The 13,262-nt window shown below is 56.1% G+C and overlaps 1 protein-coding gene across 4 annotated transcripts in view; it reads right to left on the bottom strand.

Moving 5' to 3' along the window:
* The window catches only part of LGR6 (leucine rich repeat containing G protein-coupled receptor 6), a 110,278-nt gene that overhangs the window by 35,581 nt on the left and 61,435 nt on the right, over window positions 1–13,262 (bottom strand). For 2 of the 4 annotated variants that reach the window (XM_070602207.1, XM_070602209.1), the window contains exons 5-6: window positions 6,092–6,307; window positions 1,091–1,162 (exon numbers count right to left, since the gene is read on the bottom strand). In XM_070602207.1, coding sequence (XP_070458308.1) covers window positions 1,091–1,162; window positions 6,092–6,307 — 288 coding nt within the window. Of the gene's footprint in view, window positions 1–1,090; window positions 1,163–3,089; window positions 3,324–6,091; window positions 6,308–13,262 lie in introns of those variants that run through there. The other 2 variants (XM_070602210.1, XM_070602208.1) reach the window with 2 other exon arrangements.

Here is a 13,262-nt window from a genome sequence, read left to right as displayed (position 1 = left end):
CACAAACGCAGACGCCGAGGCCTCTGGGACAGAGCCACTGAACGGTCTTCCCCACACCTCCCTCCTCAGGTCACACAGCTTGTCTCCCTGCATCGTCTCTTCTGCTGCTCTGGACTCTTGAAAACCCCTTGCCTCAGGAACGATGCCTTGGTGCGTGTGTCACGGGTGGAGAAAGGCAGATGGAGTATGGGGGCCAGGTAGCAAGAGGAGCTGTGACCATGCCCCCAACGCCAAGAGCCCTTCTCCAGCCTCAGCGGCTCACGCTTGGTGACCTGGGGGTCCTCGTTTCCCCAGTGCTGCCCTCCCAGGCCTGCACCAGGTGGCCATGACCACCAGCCCCATCGTGGGAGCTGAGAGACCCCGGCTGGCACGGCCAGTGTGCTCAGAGAGCCTGGCCAGTTGTTTGCTCAAGTGGTGCCCACTCAGCCCACTCTGTGGGGCCTGGCGGGACTCCAGAGGAAATGATGGGTGGGTTTGGGCGAATTCTGACCTTCACCGAATTCCAGGATGATGATGTGTGAATAATATGGCTTTTTAAGCGTCAACAGCTTGGGTGCTTTTTATAGTCAGGCCAGAGCGCTGAAGGGACCATCTCCTCATTCATCATCTAGCTCGTTAGACCGACTGGCACACAGGACCAGCATGACTCGGTGTATCACTCTCCCTCTGTCAGCAGCCACCCTCAAACAGATGTCAAAACTGCCATCAAGTCAACCCCAGCCCCACCCCCAAGCCTTCCATTCCCAGGCTTCATATCCCAGTTCGACTAGCTTCTCCTCGCAGTTCTCATTTCTGTCTAAAATTTGCATTGTTTTGGTGGTCTCTGCTGGCAGGACTCCTAGGCTCTCCGTCTCTGGGCCACCCTGAACTCCCCGAGAACAGCTCCGCCCCTCCGAAGGAGGAAGGAATTCACTGGGAGTGACATTCTCGAGAAAGTGCCCGGGAGGGGCACGCGGATGAGCCTGGAGCCACAGCCCAGCATCCCAGTCCTGCCAGTCTTCCCCTCTGCCACCCTCCCTTCCGACTCTGGGACTCCAGGCTGTCATCACCCGGCAGGACAGAGTCCACAACCCCACAACCCCACACTCACAGTGTCTCCAGATTGTGCAGCCCCTCAAAGCTGTGGGTCCCCAGATGCTGGATGCGGTTGTTATGAAGATGCCTGTGTGGGAAGGAGAGCCACGTCAGAATGGGTGCCCACAGCATCAGGGCCCGGGGGAAAGTGGAGGCAGAAGCAGGGACAGACTGACCCCAGTGGCCCAGCCCCTTGTCTCTAGGGACAAAATGATTGGCCAAGACTGACTTCTGAAGTCACAATCTCCAAGACTGGATTGACCATGGGCAACGCTGTTTTGACTTCTTATTGAAGGAGAGAACGAGAGCGAGACGTCAGGCCTGGACCACAGCAAGCTCCCGCTATGCTTTGGAGAGAGGCCTGATGTCGGGGGCTCGAGTCTGAGGCTCCTGCTCCTCGGGACCCAGCCTGCCTGACTCAGTGGCCAGACGCACTTGTGGGAGCCCACAGCAAACCACTGCAGACAACATATAATTAAAGGGTAAGGTCTCTGTTGTAGCTGGAGAGAGCCGTCGACAGGCTCAGAGATGGGAGATGGGTGAGGCCGGAGAAGTCAGGGAAGCCTTACGGAGGCGGTGGTCCAGAGGCGGACCCTGAAGACTGGTGATCTGAAGAGGCAGGCGGTGGGGACAAAGGTGGGGACGGGGGAGGAGCCCGGTGTGTTAGCAAAGGGCTTGGCCAGAGCTCGTGCGGGGTGGGTAGAGGCAGGAGATCTGTTTGGGAGCGACTTCCAGGGTAAACATTGAAAATAAGCAACAGAAGTTTCTCCTCCCAATTCCTAAAGAAATGAGCGAAAATAGCAAAAGCAAGCCCCCTGGCCCACCCCAAATATGACAAGCAGCAACGAAGCGAAGGCAGAGACACAACCCAAGGTGAGTAAACCGCGGGATCGGGTGGCCAAGGGAAAATGCTGGCACCCCTCGTCAGCTCCTTCTCCAGAAAGTGAACTGGCAAGAAAACCAAGTCTGGAGAATTCTCCCTGAAACCCCCAATCTGGAGAGATGCAGCTCTGCGGGTATCCTTTCTTCCCCTCCCCACTGCTGGCCTCCAAGGAGAACAGGTGACGGGGGAAGAAAAGTAAGGCTCCACGCTACTCGCTAAGATGAGGAACGGTCCTGAAGCCCAAGGGCATGCAGGTCGGAGGGACCTCGATCTGAAGCCGGCAGAGCCCAGGGGCTCTGACAAAGCCTGGGCGCCACCCAGAGCACACCCCACCTGCACCACTCCACGGGGTGCATGCACGCCATGGAACCACATTTACCCCGACAGCAGCCCTCACACTGCAGGGTGGAGGGAACCGGTGGGCCAGAGATGGTGCAGCCAGAACAGGGAGACAGAGCTACAGGCATGAGCCAGAAAAGAGAGGTCACATGGCAATTATGGAAACACACAGCAGTGACCCAGAGAGAGAAGAGACAAGAGGATGCAAAAGACAAAGTTCCAACCTGGAAGAAAATGTAACTAAGGATGAGGCACAGAGGAAATTTATCACAATGGCCTTCTGCTGCAGAATAATCCAAGAAAACAATATTTCCAAGATGAAATTTCAAAAATGAAAGGAAAAAATGACATCATAGACTAAGGAAACAAATTGAAGACCAAAACTACATCATTAAAAAATTAGTCAATAAACTAGAACCAAGCAACAGCGTAGATGCTGCTGAACACCGAATTGGTGTCATAGAAGAAGCTTGAGATAATCGCGGACGACGTGGCTGATTGAGACAAAAGGTAAAACAGCTGGGAACTAAGAGACGTAGAAGAGAGAATCGTGATTCAGGTTAATTGATGTCTCTGAGGGAGAGAATCCAAAATGAGACATAAGCTGTATTCAAAGACATAATACCAATAAAATTCTCTGAAAGGAAGAAAAGAATGGAATGCTCTGCTCAAAAGCATACATTGTTCCAGAAAAATTAGATGCAGAATATTCTGCATGGTGACATATTCTACTTAAGATATTAAAGTTCAAGGACTAAAAAACCTCTTTGGGCAGAAAAAGGAAATCACTTACAAGAGGAAGAAGTCAGGCTGGGCTCCAAGATGGTGTTCAAACACAAGGCAACAGGCAGAGCCAGCCGACGGAGACAGGTAGGGATGGGAGTCTTGAGAGGCTGGGGTCCCGTCTGTCTTCCCCATCCTTGCCCACCTGCTTCGTCAGGTTCCAGTGGAGAGACAGACCCCTCCCACAGGGCGCTTCTGATTTGATAGGGAAAACACAGCCCCCATCTCTGGAAATAAACCGTCTCCCCTTACCAAGGGGTTTTAATTTTTCCCATTTGCTCCACACCTATAACCCAGCTGTCACCAAACTACCATTTCTTCCTGCCTCCTTTCCACTTCCCCCAGCATCTCTGGGAATAAACCATCTCCCCTCACCAAGGGGTTTTAATTTTTCCCATTTGCTCCACACCTATAACCCAGCTGTCACCAAACTACCATTTCTTCCTGCCTCCTTTCCACTTCCCCCAGCATCTCTGGGAATAAACCATCTCCCCTCACCAAGGGGTTTTAATCTTTCCCATTTGCTCCACACCTATAACCCAGCTGTCACCAAACTGCCATGTCTCCCCGCCTCCTTTCCACTTCCCCCAGCATCTCTGGGAATAAACCATCTTGGTTTCCTAAACATGCAGCTCCAGGCCTCCAACTCCCTCTTCTAAACCACTCATTCAACGGGGGGATCCTGGGCACGTCCAGCAGCCCAGCCTGGGGCAGGGGGCTGGGGCTTATATTCAGATGAAAGACACAAGATTTACACGTGTGACACCACTGTGGCCCAATTCAGTGCCACCTGGGGGTCCATCAGTGCCGCAGCAGCGGTGGGAAGGGCTCCCATGCTCGTCAGAGCAGCCGGATGAAAGGACAGGCTTCGGGTTGAAGAGCCTTTCTCCTCCACGCCCTCTGCAGCCAGGCCCCTGTCCACCACCTGGGTTTAACCCAACTTTTATCTCACCCGGTCTTCCTTATCTGCCTGCTGGGCCTTCCTACAGCTCATCCCATAGTCCCTGGATTGCTTTCCTCATGTCCCTGCTCCCTCACAGGTCACCTCCTGCCGGAAGCCTCTCTCCTGCATCCCATGAGTCAGAGGAGGTGAAGGACAGAGGGTTAGGTTTCCAGCCCACCCTGCAGGAAGGGCCAGTCCTCACCTTTCGGCTTTGCTCCTGCTCCGTAGGGTTTCTTTCCTTAGTCCCTCTTCCGTCCTTGCCCAGGGGCCCCCGTCCCTCCTGCGTCTGCAGCAGACCTAACTCGAGCCACTCCCTGGTTCCCAGCAGACTTTGGAGGCGTCCTTGACTCCCCTTCTTGTTGGGCTTCCACCCTCTGAAAACGTCTAGATCAGATCAACTCTCCCTTCAGAACGTCCCTCACCGCCTTGCCCTCCCTGCCGTCCCTCTGCCGCCTCCCTCCGCTGGACCTTGGTTGGTGCACGAGAGCCCCTTAACTGACCTTGCTTCTCCAGGCTCCTCCTGTTCCCGTCCATCCTTCAAATTAGCCCTCTCAAACACCCCCTCGCCTCTGCTCCAGGACCTTCAAGCTGCCCTCCCCCACTGGCAGCTAAAAGCCAGACTCCTTGCTCTGACCCTGAGCCCCCAAACTCTCCTTTCCAGCCTCTTCTCCCACACTCTGCAAGAGGACCCTTCTGCTCCTGCCAGACCGGCCTATCTGCTGGCTGCCAAACATCCGACTTTCCCCTGCCTGTCTTTATGGACCCCTGTCTGGAACCCTCTCTTTCTCTTCTCTTGATAACTCTTCATGGTCTTTCCAGGCCAGGCCCCACTCCACCACCCCACACAGCTACCCCTCCTGCAGTTGCTTCAGCTGCCCCAGTGCTCCCACGCTGTAAGCCGGCTTCCTGGAATGAGTGATGTCACATCATCAGCTCCTCTTCCCTACCTATTCTGCCATTTCAACGAGGCCATCAGCCCCATGAGGGCATCGGCTACATCTCACACTTCTCAGAGTCCTCAGTGTCCCCAAAGGGCTCCATAAATGCCTGCTGCTGCTCATTTGTGGGGACCCATCCTGAGCCCTCATTTTTCCAGTGGTCTCGTCTGTCACAGAGACCTGATTCCCTCCACTCATGATGTCACAGGGGTGTCACCACAGCTGGAGTCAACCACCTTTTCTTTTACCCTCTATGAACCCCCCAGTGCCTCCCAGAAGGGGTCTGGTATGGCCATCCTGATAGAAGGATGTGGTCCATAAGGATACTCATCTTGGTCCTCCAGTCTCCCGGGACAGAGAATTAGACAAATTGGTGCTGGCTTTTCATCCTCAAATGGAGCTGAGCATCACCCGTCCCCTGGTTTGGAAAATCCCACTAGATTGCCAAGAGCCAGGGAGGCAGTGTGGCCATCGAGCAGAGTCACTAACACTCGTGTTCCTGTAGCAATTAGTGTGCAATCCAGAACAATTACACACGACCTCCGAGCCCTAGTAATTACCCTGCAAACTTACTGATCACGCAGAGCAATCAGCTGGGAGCTAGTCTGCACTCTAAAGCTCCCAGCGGGAGGGCAGACTTATCCCCGGTCCCCAGGTCCTGCCGGGGATGCAGCTCCTGGGCCGTTGCCCTGCCGGGGCTTGGCTGTCTAATTACAAGTGATGGCTCTTCTCTGCTTCTCCAGGCCTGGAAACGAGATGAGTTTCCCCTCTCCCTGTGCCGAAGCAGGAGACTACATCATCCGATTGTCAAATACGCGGGAAATCATGGAAGAAAGTCAACTTCAATGCCAATTCACGTGGTATAGTTCATACACTTGTATCGTGAGAAAACAATACTAATTCCTGTTTTCTGGCCTCCCAGAGCACCTCTACAGCTCTAGTGTCACTTGGTCTCATGATAACCCTGTGGCGTCCACAGGGGACCATCATCCTCATTTACAAAGGGGAAACTGAGGCCAGAAGGGTCCGTAGCACATAGAGAAATGCAAAGCTATCCAGCTTCCAGCCCAGCTCTGAGTAAACATGCAGCCCCAGCAGGACCCAGGGGGGATGGGGCAGGGCAGCACTCACAGCACCACAAGGCTGGTGAGGTTCTGGAAGGCGTAGTCAGGGATGTGGCTGATGCGGTTGAGGGCCAGGGTCATGGCCTGCAGGGCGGGGAGGTTGTTGAGGGCCCTGACAGGGATCTCGGTGAGTACATTGTCGTCCAGCCACAGGTGGCGGAGGGAGGACAGCCCCTCAAAGCTCCTCTCCGGGACCAGGGAGATGAGGTTGGCATCTAGGCGCCTGGTGGGAGAGAGGATGAAGAGGATCAATCCAGGGCGAGATGCAGACCAAGGTTTGGGACTGGGCGGGGATGGGCCAGACAGGACCCCACAGGGGTCAAGGTACCTGGTACCCGGAACTACGCTGGGATGTGGCACCACTCAGCCCGCATCCCACCTCTTCCGTTCCCACATTCACCCCCATTCCAACCCATGGGCAGAGCCCCTGCGAGTGGCCCTCCACCCTGGAGCCCCATTTGCATCTCACCTCCTTATGTGGTTAGAGCCCCCATTTACTGGGAGTGCACCCACCATGTTCTAAGGGCATGGTCTGTATCCAGCCGCTTAATTCTCACAGCCTGTGAGGCTGACATCTTGCAAATGAGAAAAACGAGGTACAGGGCACTTAAGTAACTTGCCCAAGGTCCCTTATCTAGTAAGTGGTGGAGCTGGGCTCCAAACCCAGGCCACCTGGCTCCACCCTGCTGGCTGGGGACAGCCTCCCTGTCCCAAGCCAGGCTGGACAGGACGAGGCTGCAACCACACTCCACGTCCTAGGACCCCTACTGCAGGGCGAGGCCGGAGGGCCCGGGCAAGGAAGGAGGTGTCTGCAGCCTGTTCCTGATCCATGGGGACAGGGACACACAGGGGGAAACCAAGCGAACGAGCAGATGAAGGGGGAGGGTGACTCATGGGAGAAGCAGTCAGGCCTGCACTGGTGTTCCGGGTGAGCGGGGCATCCCGGCATTTCACTCGGGCCTGGTGGGTCAGGGGGGACGCCGACCCCGGGTAGCATCGCCGGCTTTAGCAAATAAAAATACAGGTGGCCCGTTTAAATTTGAATTTCGGATAAATAATGAATACTCTTTAGCATAAGCATGTCTCGTGCAATATTTGGGATGAAGCCCAGCTAAATTTGAATTTCAGATAAACAAGGAATAGCTTTATAGAGAAAGCAGGCCCCGTGCAATATTCGTACTTTGTGTGGCAATCCTACCCGGGGGTTCTGTGAGCACAGGAGGAGTGTGGGCTTGGCCCTCGGAGTGGTGGAGCCACAAGTCCCCTCCCTTCACCTTTTGGGTTGGTTTCCTCAGCTGTGTGGTTTGACTGCCTGCCCGCCCGCCCCAGAGGCTGTTTTGAGTGGAAATGTGGACAAATGCACAGCTCAGGGCCTGCCGCTCCGTGTTGCCTTTCCTCTGACAAGGAGGCTGTCCAGAGGGGCCCGGGTGGGGGTCGGTCCTGCTGGTGGTCTTGGACCTGAGCACAAACGGCTCCCCATGGAGCCCAGAGAGGAGTGGGGGAGGCAAAAGATCTGTGCTGGCTTCCGCTTCCTCCCCTTCCCCCTCCTGGGGGATGTCCCCCTCTCCCACCCCCCCCAGGACCTCTGAAGCTTGGGGAGCCCCAAGGCTCAGCCGCCTGCCACAGAGCAGTCCCTCCCACCCTCCCTGCCCAGCCCTCTCTGAAGAAGCTCCCCCTCCCCGGGTCAGGCTCCAGGCTTCCCTGGGTCCCAGTCCTCCAGGGTGGGTGGGCCCAGGCTCCCTGCCGCCTGGGTGGGGGCTGAAGGAGCCTGTGAGCAGCCAGCAGAATCCACCGCTGGGAACGAAAAGACCTTTCTGAGCAGACCCCCGTCCGCAGGTGGGAGAGCCGATCCAGACCGACTCGGGTTTGGCAGAAGAAGAAGCAATTATACCAATTAAGCTCTGGAATAAAACCAACCCACCCCCTCCCAAACCCTTCTCCTTCTCCCACATGGGCCTGGGCTCCAAGCAATTTCTGATTATAAGTCTTACCTGCGGTAACAGGCAGGTTAGTGGGGACCTCACAGGCCAGTTGGGGCTTGCTTGGGCTCTGGGGAAGCAGCCTAAACTCTCTGGGGCCAAGCTGCTCCCCACGCACCCCTAGCCCAGGGCTGAGGCTGCGGCTGAGGCCGGCGGGGGGGCGGAAGAGCGGAGTGGGGGTTGGGACCCCCTCCCTCAAAGCCCCAGGGGCCAAATGGTCTGAAAGTCGCCTGGCCGTGGGATGTCCCAGACAGCTGGGGAGACGGGGACTGGTCCCACTTGACTGGAGTGAGATGAGGACCCAACAGGGAGCAAGGGGCAGCAGAAGAGATTTGGGTTGGGCTGAAACAGGTTGCTCACTGAGAGTGACCCCGAAGAACAACCGTGTAGACACATTGTCACGTTATATCAGAGCTTGGAGGAGCCTGCCAGCCTCACGCCTCTTATGTAAGGAACCCGAAGCCCAGAGAGAGAAAGAGAAATGCCCACAGGGAGTGGCAGGGCTGGGACTCGGACTCAAGGCTTCTTTCTACGCCTTTCTCCCAGCCCCGCTCCCCTAAGCGGATGGGAAGACACAGAGAGACACACCCCTCCGAGCTGCAGGCAGCACATTTTATCGGAAACCAGGGTCCCTCACAGCCCACAGAGCGCTGGATTGACCCAATGGATCCTTTCTGGAATTTCTTTCTCTAATCCGTCCTGCATCCCACCAGATCTCAGTCAAACATAAGACAAGAGACACAGCTCTGGGGTTCCCAGGGGGCCACCAGCTGACACACAGATGCCACCAGGTGTTCGTTTAAAAGGAATCACGCACGTGAAGCCCCGAGCTCAGTGCCCAGCACATAGGTGCTCCCTGAGCACAGGCTGATGTTGAATCCAAAGGCCAGCACGTCCTCGGGGAGGACCAGGAGGACAGCTGGGAGAAGAGGGCAGGTGTCCCGCTTCTCCGTTCCACTCAGGTCAGGCGTGACGTGAGTCCTCTCTCCAGCTCTGAGTCACGGGATGTGAAGACATGGTGATTACAGGACAGGGTCCTTAGGAGCAAAGAGAGGCTGAAAACTGCAATCCATGAGGACCTGAGGGCCTGAATTTTGCTTCTCATCCAACTAGAGGGAGATAGTGTTTCCAGGGCCCTCCCAGAACGTGTGCCTCATCCTCGGGCCAACCCTGGGGACCAGAGTGGCCCTTTCCCTCGCCAGCCCATCAGGTCTTTGCAGAGTGGGAAAGGAGGGCCAAGGTGCCATTTCAGAGGCTGACAGTTCAGAGAGGGGGAGCCCCCAGCCAGCTTTCATCCAGTGACCGGGTCGCTGAGTTTGGTGGCCTCTCTCTGCCCGGACGCCCGGCCCAGCCTGGCTGCCTCCCTCTCTCCTCGGGGCTGCTCTCCACTTGGGCCCTCCAGAGCGGGGCTGGCTATGTAATTTGCAGGGTCCAACACGAAATGAGAATGGAAAAGCTTTGTTCAAAAACGGTTAAGAATTTCGAGATGGCCGCAGCAGAGCACGAGGCCCTCTGAGCTCGAGGCCCCGCGGAACTGCGCCATGAGGCTGATCCTGCTCCCGAGCTCAGAAATCCTGGAGAGCTGAGGCTGGGCCTTGTCCTGTGCTCGCTCCCCAACGGCGCGTGTGAGAGCAAGAGAGAGTTGGGGGCGAGACACCTTGAGGATACGGCTGCTCCTTTGGCACCTGAGCATTGACTGGCCTCTGAGGCCAAACCTCAGGCTGGCTTTTCACGACAAACCCCCAGCCCCAGCCCCAGCACATACACGGTTGACCTTCAGTAGGACGCGGGGAGGGAAGAGAAGAGAAGAAAGGGGTGAGGGCATCTCTGGCTCCAGTGTGGGGAGAGCAGGCAGAGTGGAGGGGAGGACAGGAAAAATGAACAGAAAAACCAGCAGCCGCCATGGAAATGTGGGGAAAGCATTCCGTGTGGGAGCCGCTGATGGCCCGGAGGGACCAACGGCCCTGACCACGAGCCTGCCAGGGAGGGCGAGGGTTCCGGCAGGAGCAGGCCGGCACCTGCAGAGCGTGAGGAGGCGCCCTGGGCCCTCTACAGGCAGTGGGGCCAGCCTCCCACCCCCGTGCCAGCTCCAGCCTCCCACGGAGGGCCAGGGGCTCCAGCCTGCCCCGGCCCCGCTTGGCGGGAAGGCTTGTCCATCTGGGGACCGAGCAGACTCGATCATCTTAGCCCTGGCGCCCAGTGCCTGGGCCTTCGCACACACTGACCCACTCCTCAAGCTCCCTGCCTCCTGCGAAGGCCCTTGGTGGTCTTGGGGGGGGCTTCCATAAAGCGTCCTTGCCCCGACTGCCTCCCCACCCGCATCGGGCCTGAAGTGTCCCTCATGACATTGGTCTCAGCTCAGTCATTGAGCATCGTTCCTTTAGTCTTAGTTCAATCGGACGAGATTAAATTTAATCCTAGTGGACTGACAAATCCAGCCCAGTGGATGGACCAAACTCATCAGACATTCATCGAGGGCCTACCGTGAGGCCAGCACGGTGCCCGGTGCTGGGTCCAAACATGAGTAACACAGAGCACTCTCCAGAGAAGCTCGTAGGCTCTTTATTATTTAACCAAACAACATAAGAACTTCAGCTGACGTCTGCGGAGAGCTAGCTAATTGCTGGGTGTGCTAAGCGTTTTACATATATTTTCATATTTAATCTCTACCAGCCGGAGGGAGCAGGAATCTTATCACTATTCCCATCTTGCACGAGAAAAGCGGGCCCCCAGAGCTGGAGCCCTGGGCTGACTCCAAAGCCTGTGGCTCTGAACCCACAGCTGCACATACTTTAGTCAAACGTCTGGGGAACGCTCTGGAGCTGGGACTCACTCTTTCTGCCTTGGGAAATCCAGGAAGGCCTCACAAAGGAAGTGACACTTCAGCTGGCCCCCAAGGACGGAGTAGGAGGTTTCTGAGCGGCAGTGTGGGAGAAAGGGACACAAGGCAACAGGAAGAGCATGGGCAAAACCCCGAGGCAGGGAGCATTCCTGGTGAATAGTTGGCGTGTGGAAGTGAGTGAGAAGAGGCTGGAGATGATGTCAGAGTCGGAGAAGGGCAGGTCATGGTGGAGCACGTGCTAAATTGGCCTTCTAGAAAGATCACGGAGGCTCTGTGGGGAGATGGGATTGGGAGGGACGGGCGAAGGCAGGAGGCAGGGAGGCAGGTGGGAGGCAGTTTCAAGTGCAGAAGTCAGAGCAGTGTCCTTTTGAGAAACTGAGTCTCTGCGGGAGCAGGGCCCGGAGAGTGGAGAGGGTGTACACAGGGCCAGGGGAGGCACCAAGGAAAAACAGCAGTAGTTTTCTAAGACTGTCAGCCATAGAGAACAGAGGGGTTCAGAGCCTGCTGCGTAACTCCAGTCTCTCTAAGACCGCTCGTGTGCTGGGAGCCCGGGCTGCCCCCTCACCCTGACCCCCAGCTCCTGGGGCCGGGGGAGGTGAGTGGTGGGGAAGACCACCCTTGCCCCCAGCCAACCCCTCTGATTCCTATCCGAGGATGGTGAACGGTGGGGGAGGGAAGAGGGACAAGCTGGGCACCCTTGAACCAGGGCTCTTCATCTCGAAGTGGCCACCACTCAACCCAGGTTTACTGAGGACATCCCCTTACCAAGGCCTGAGCATCAGAAGTAGCAACCAAGCCTCAAACCCAAGTGATTAGACTCTAGACCCAATTCCAGGAGGTCCCCCTTCAAGCACCTTCTCTGTGCAGTGCACTAACGTATATGTAGCTGGAGCAGCTGAGGACTCCCCAGACCCATCGCTCCTCCATCATGGGTGCTGTACGTCTCTGGTCTCTGCTAAGACAGAGCTGTCCAGTAGAGCGTTCTGCGATGAGAGCAACGTTCAGTATCTGCGCTATCCAGTATGGTAAGCCACTAGGTGCGTGAGGCTATTGGACTCCTGAAATGTGTCTAGTGTGGCTGAGGAACTGAATTTTTTAATTTATTTAATTTTCATTGACACATGTGCCCAGTGGCTACCACACTGGATAGCACAGCTCTAAGAAATGAGCCAGGTTCAACGCACGACATTAGGGACATAGACACGGAGGAGATTTGGTTCCTGCCCTGCAGGAGCTCACAGTCTAGCAAGGGAGGTGAATAAATAAACAACCAATCAGGATGCAGTGTGTGTGTGTGTGTGTGTGAGAGAGAGAGAGAGAGAGTGCAAGCCTGGATCTGTGTGTGATATATACCGAGAGTCGAGGCAACAAGCAGAAGGATGTGAATCGTTCACCCAGGGAAGGGAAGTGACATTTGCAGTGGGCCTTGAGGAATAACTGAATTTTCATCAAGTGGACAAGGTGAACGAGCGTATCTGGCAGAGAGAAGAGTGTGTGCGAGGAGCTGACTACAGCACAGCACGTGGGGGGAGAAATAACTAGTCGTGTGTGCCGGGAGCACAGGGCGCCAGGAGGGGCAGGGTGTGAGGGCTTGGAAGATCGGAAAGGTGGCTGGGAAGAGAATGTGCTGGTGCTCAGGGCGTTATGAATCTGAACTTTAACTTGTAGGCACTCGGGAGTCTGAGGCTGAGAAAGCCCCTCCGGTCAGGGTGGGGTGGCTGGCGAAGGTCTTGTATCTGCCGATACACAGAGCTTCGGGCAAGTCTGGAGTGTGTGTTCTCTGTCCCTTAGACTTGCCCACCGTGCGCATTCAGTCTGTGTGTTATTGATGGAGTTATGGGTGCTTCCAGCACTGTTCGGCGGACTGCCTCCTGGGAAGAGGAGATCAGTCATAAAAATGAGAGCTGAAAGGGACTCCTCGACCATGGAGGAAAGTGGGGCTTGTCCAAGGTCACAGAGGAAAGAGATGGCAGAGCCAGAGCCAGAGAAGGTTGTCGAAGAAGGTTGTTGGCTTTGAGTCAAGTGTTCACTTCTCTCTGCCCTTGTCCACTCGGGGAAAGAAGGTGCTCATCAACCTCTGCCCCCACACTCAGGGCCACGGGGTTGGCCCCCCGGCGAGCCCATGAAGGAGGACGGCTGCTCCCCGCCCCACCATGTTGCTGGTCTTGTGAAGATCTTGGTCTCCAGGAGCCATTCCTCAGCAGTATTCAACACTTGGGTCCCATCCTTGGGTCCTGACCACGCCTCTACACATCTGGAACCCCTCGCTAGGTTCTCACAGGGTGTGCACAAGTCCTAAGAGTCCAGAAACTAAAACTCTTGGGAGTTGGAACCTGAGCAGTCCTGGAAGGATGGGT

Source organism: Equus przewalskii, chromosome 31, assembly GCF_037783145.1.
Source record: "Equus przewalskii isolate Varuska chromosome 31, EquPr2, whole genome shotgun sequence".
NCBI lineage: Eukaryota > Metazoa > Chordata > Mammalia > Perissodactyla > Equidae > Equus > Equus przewalskii.
Note: the sequence above shows the minus strand (reverse complement) of the source record. Positions and strands in the feature narration are given on the sequence as shown.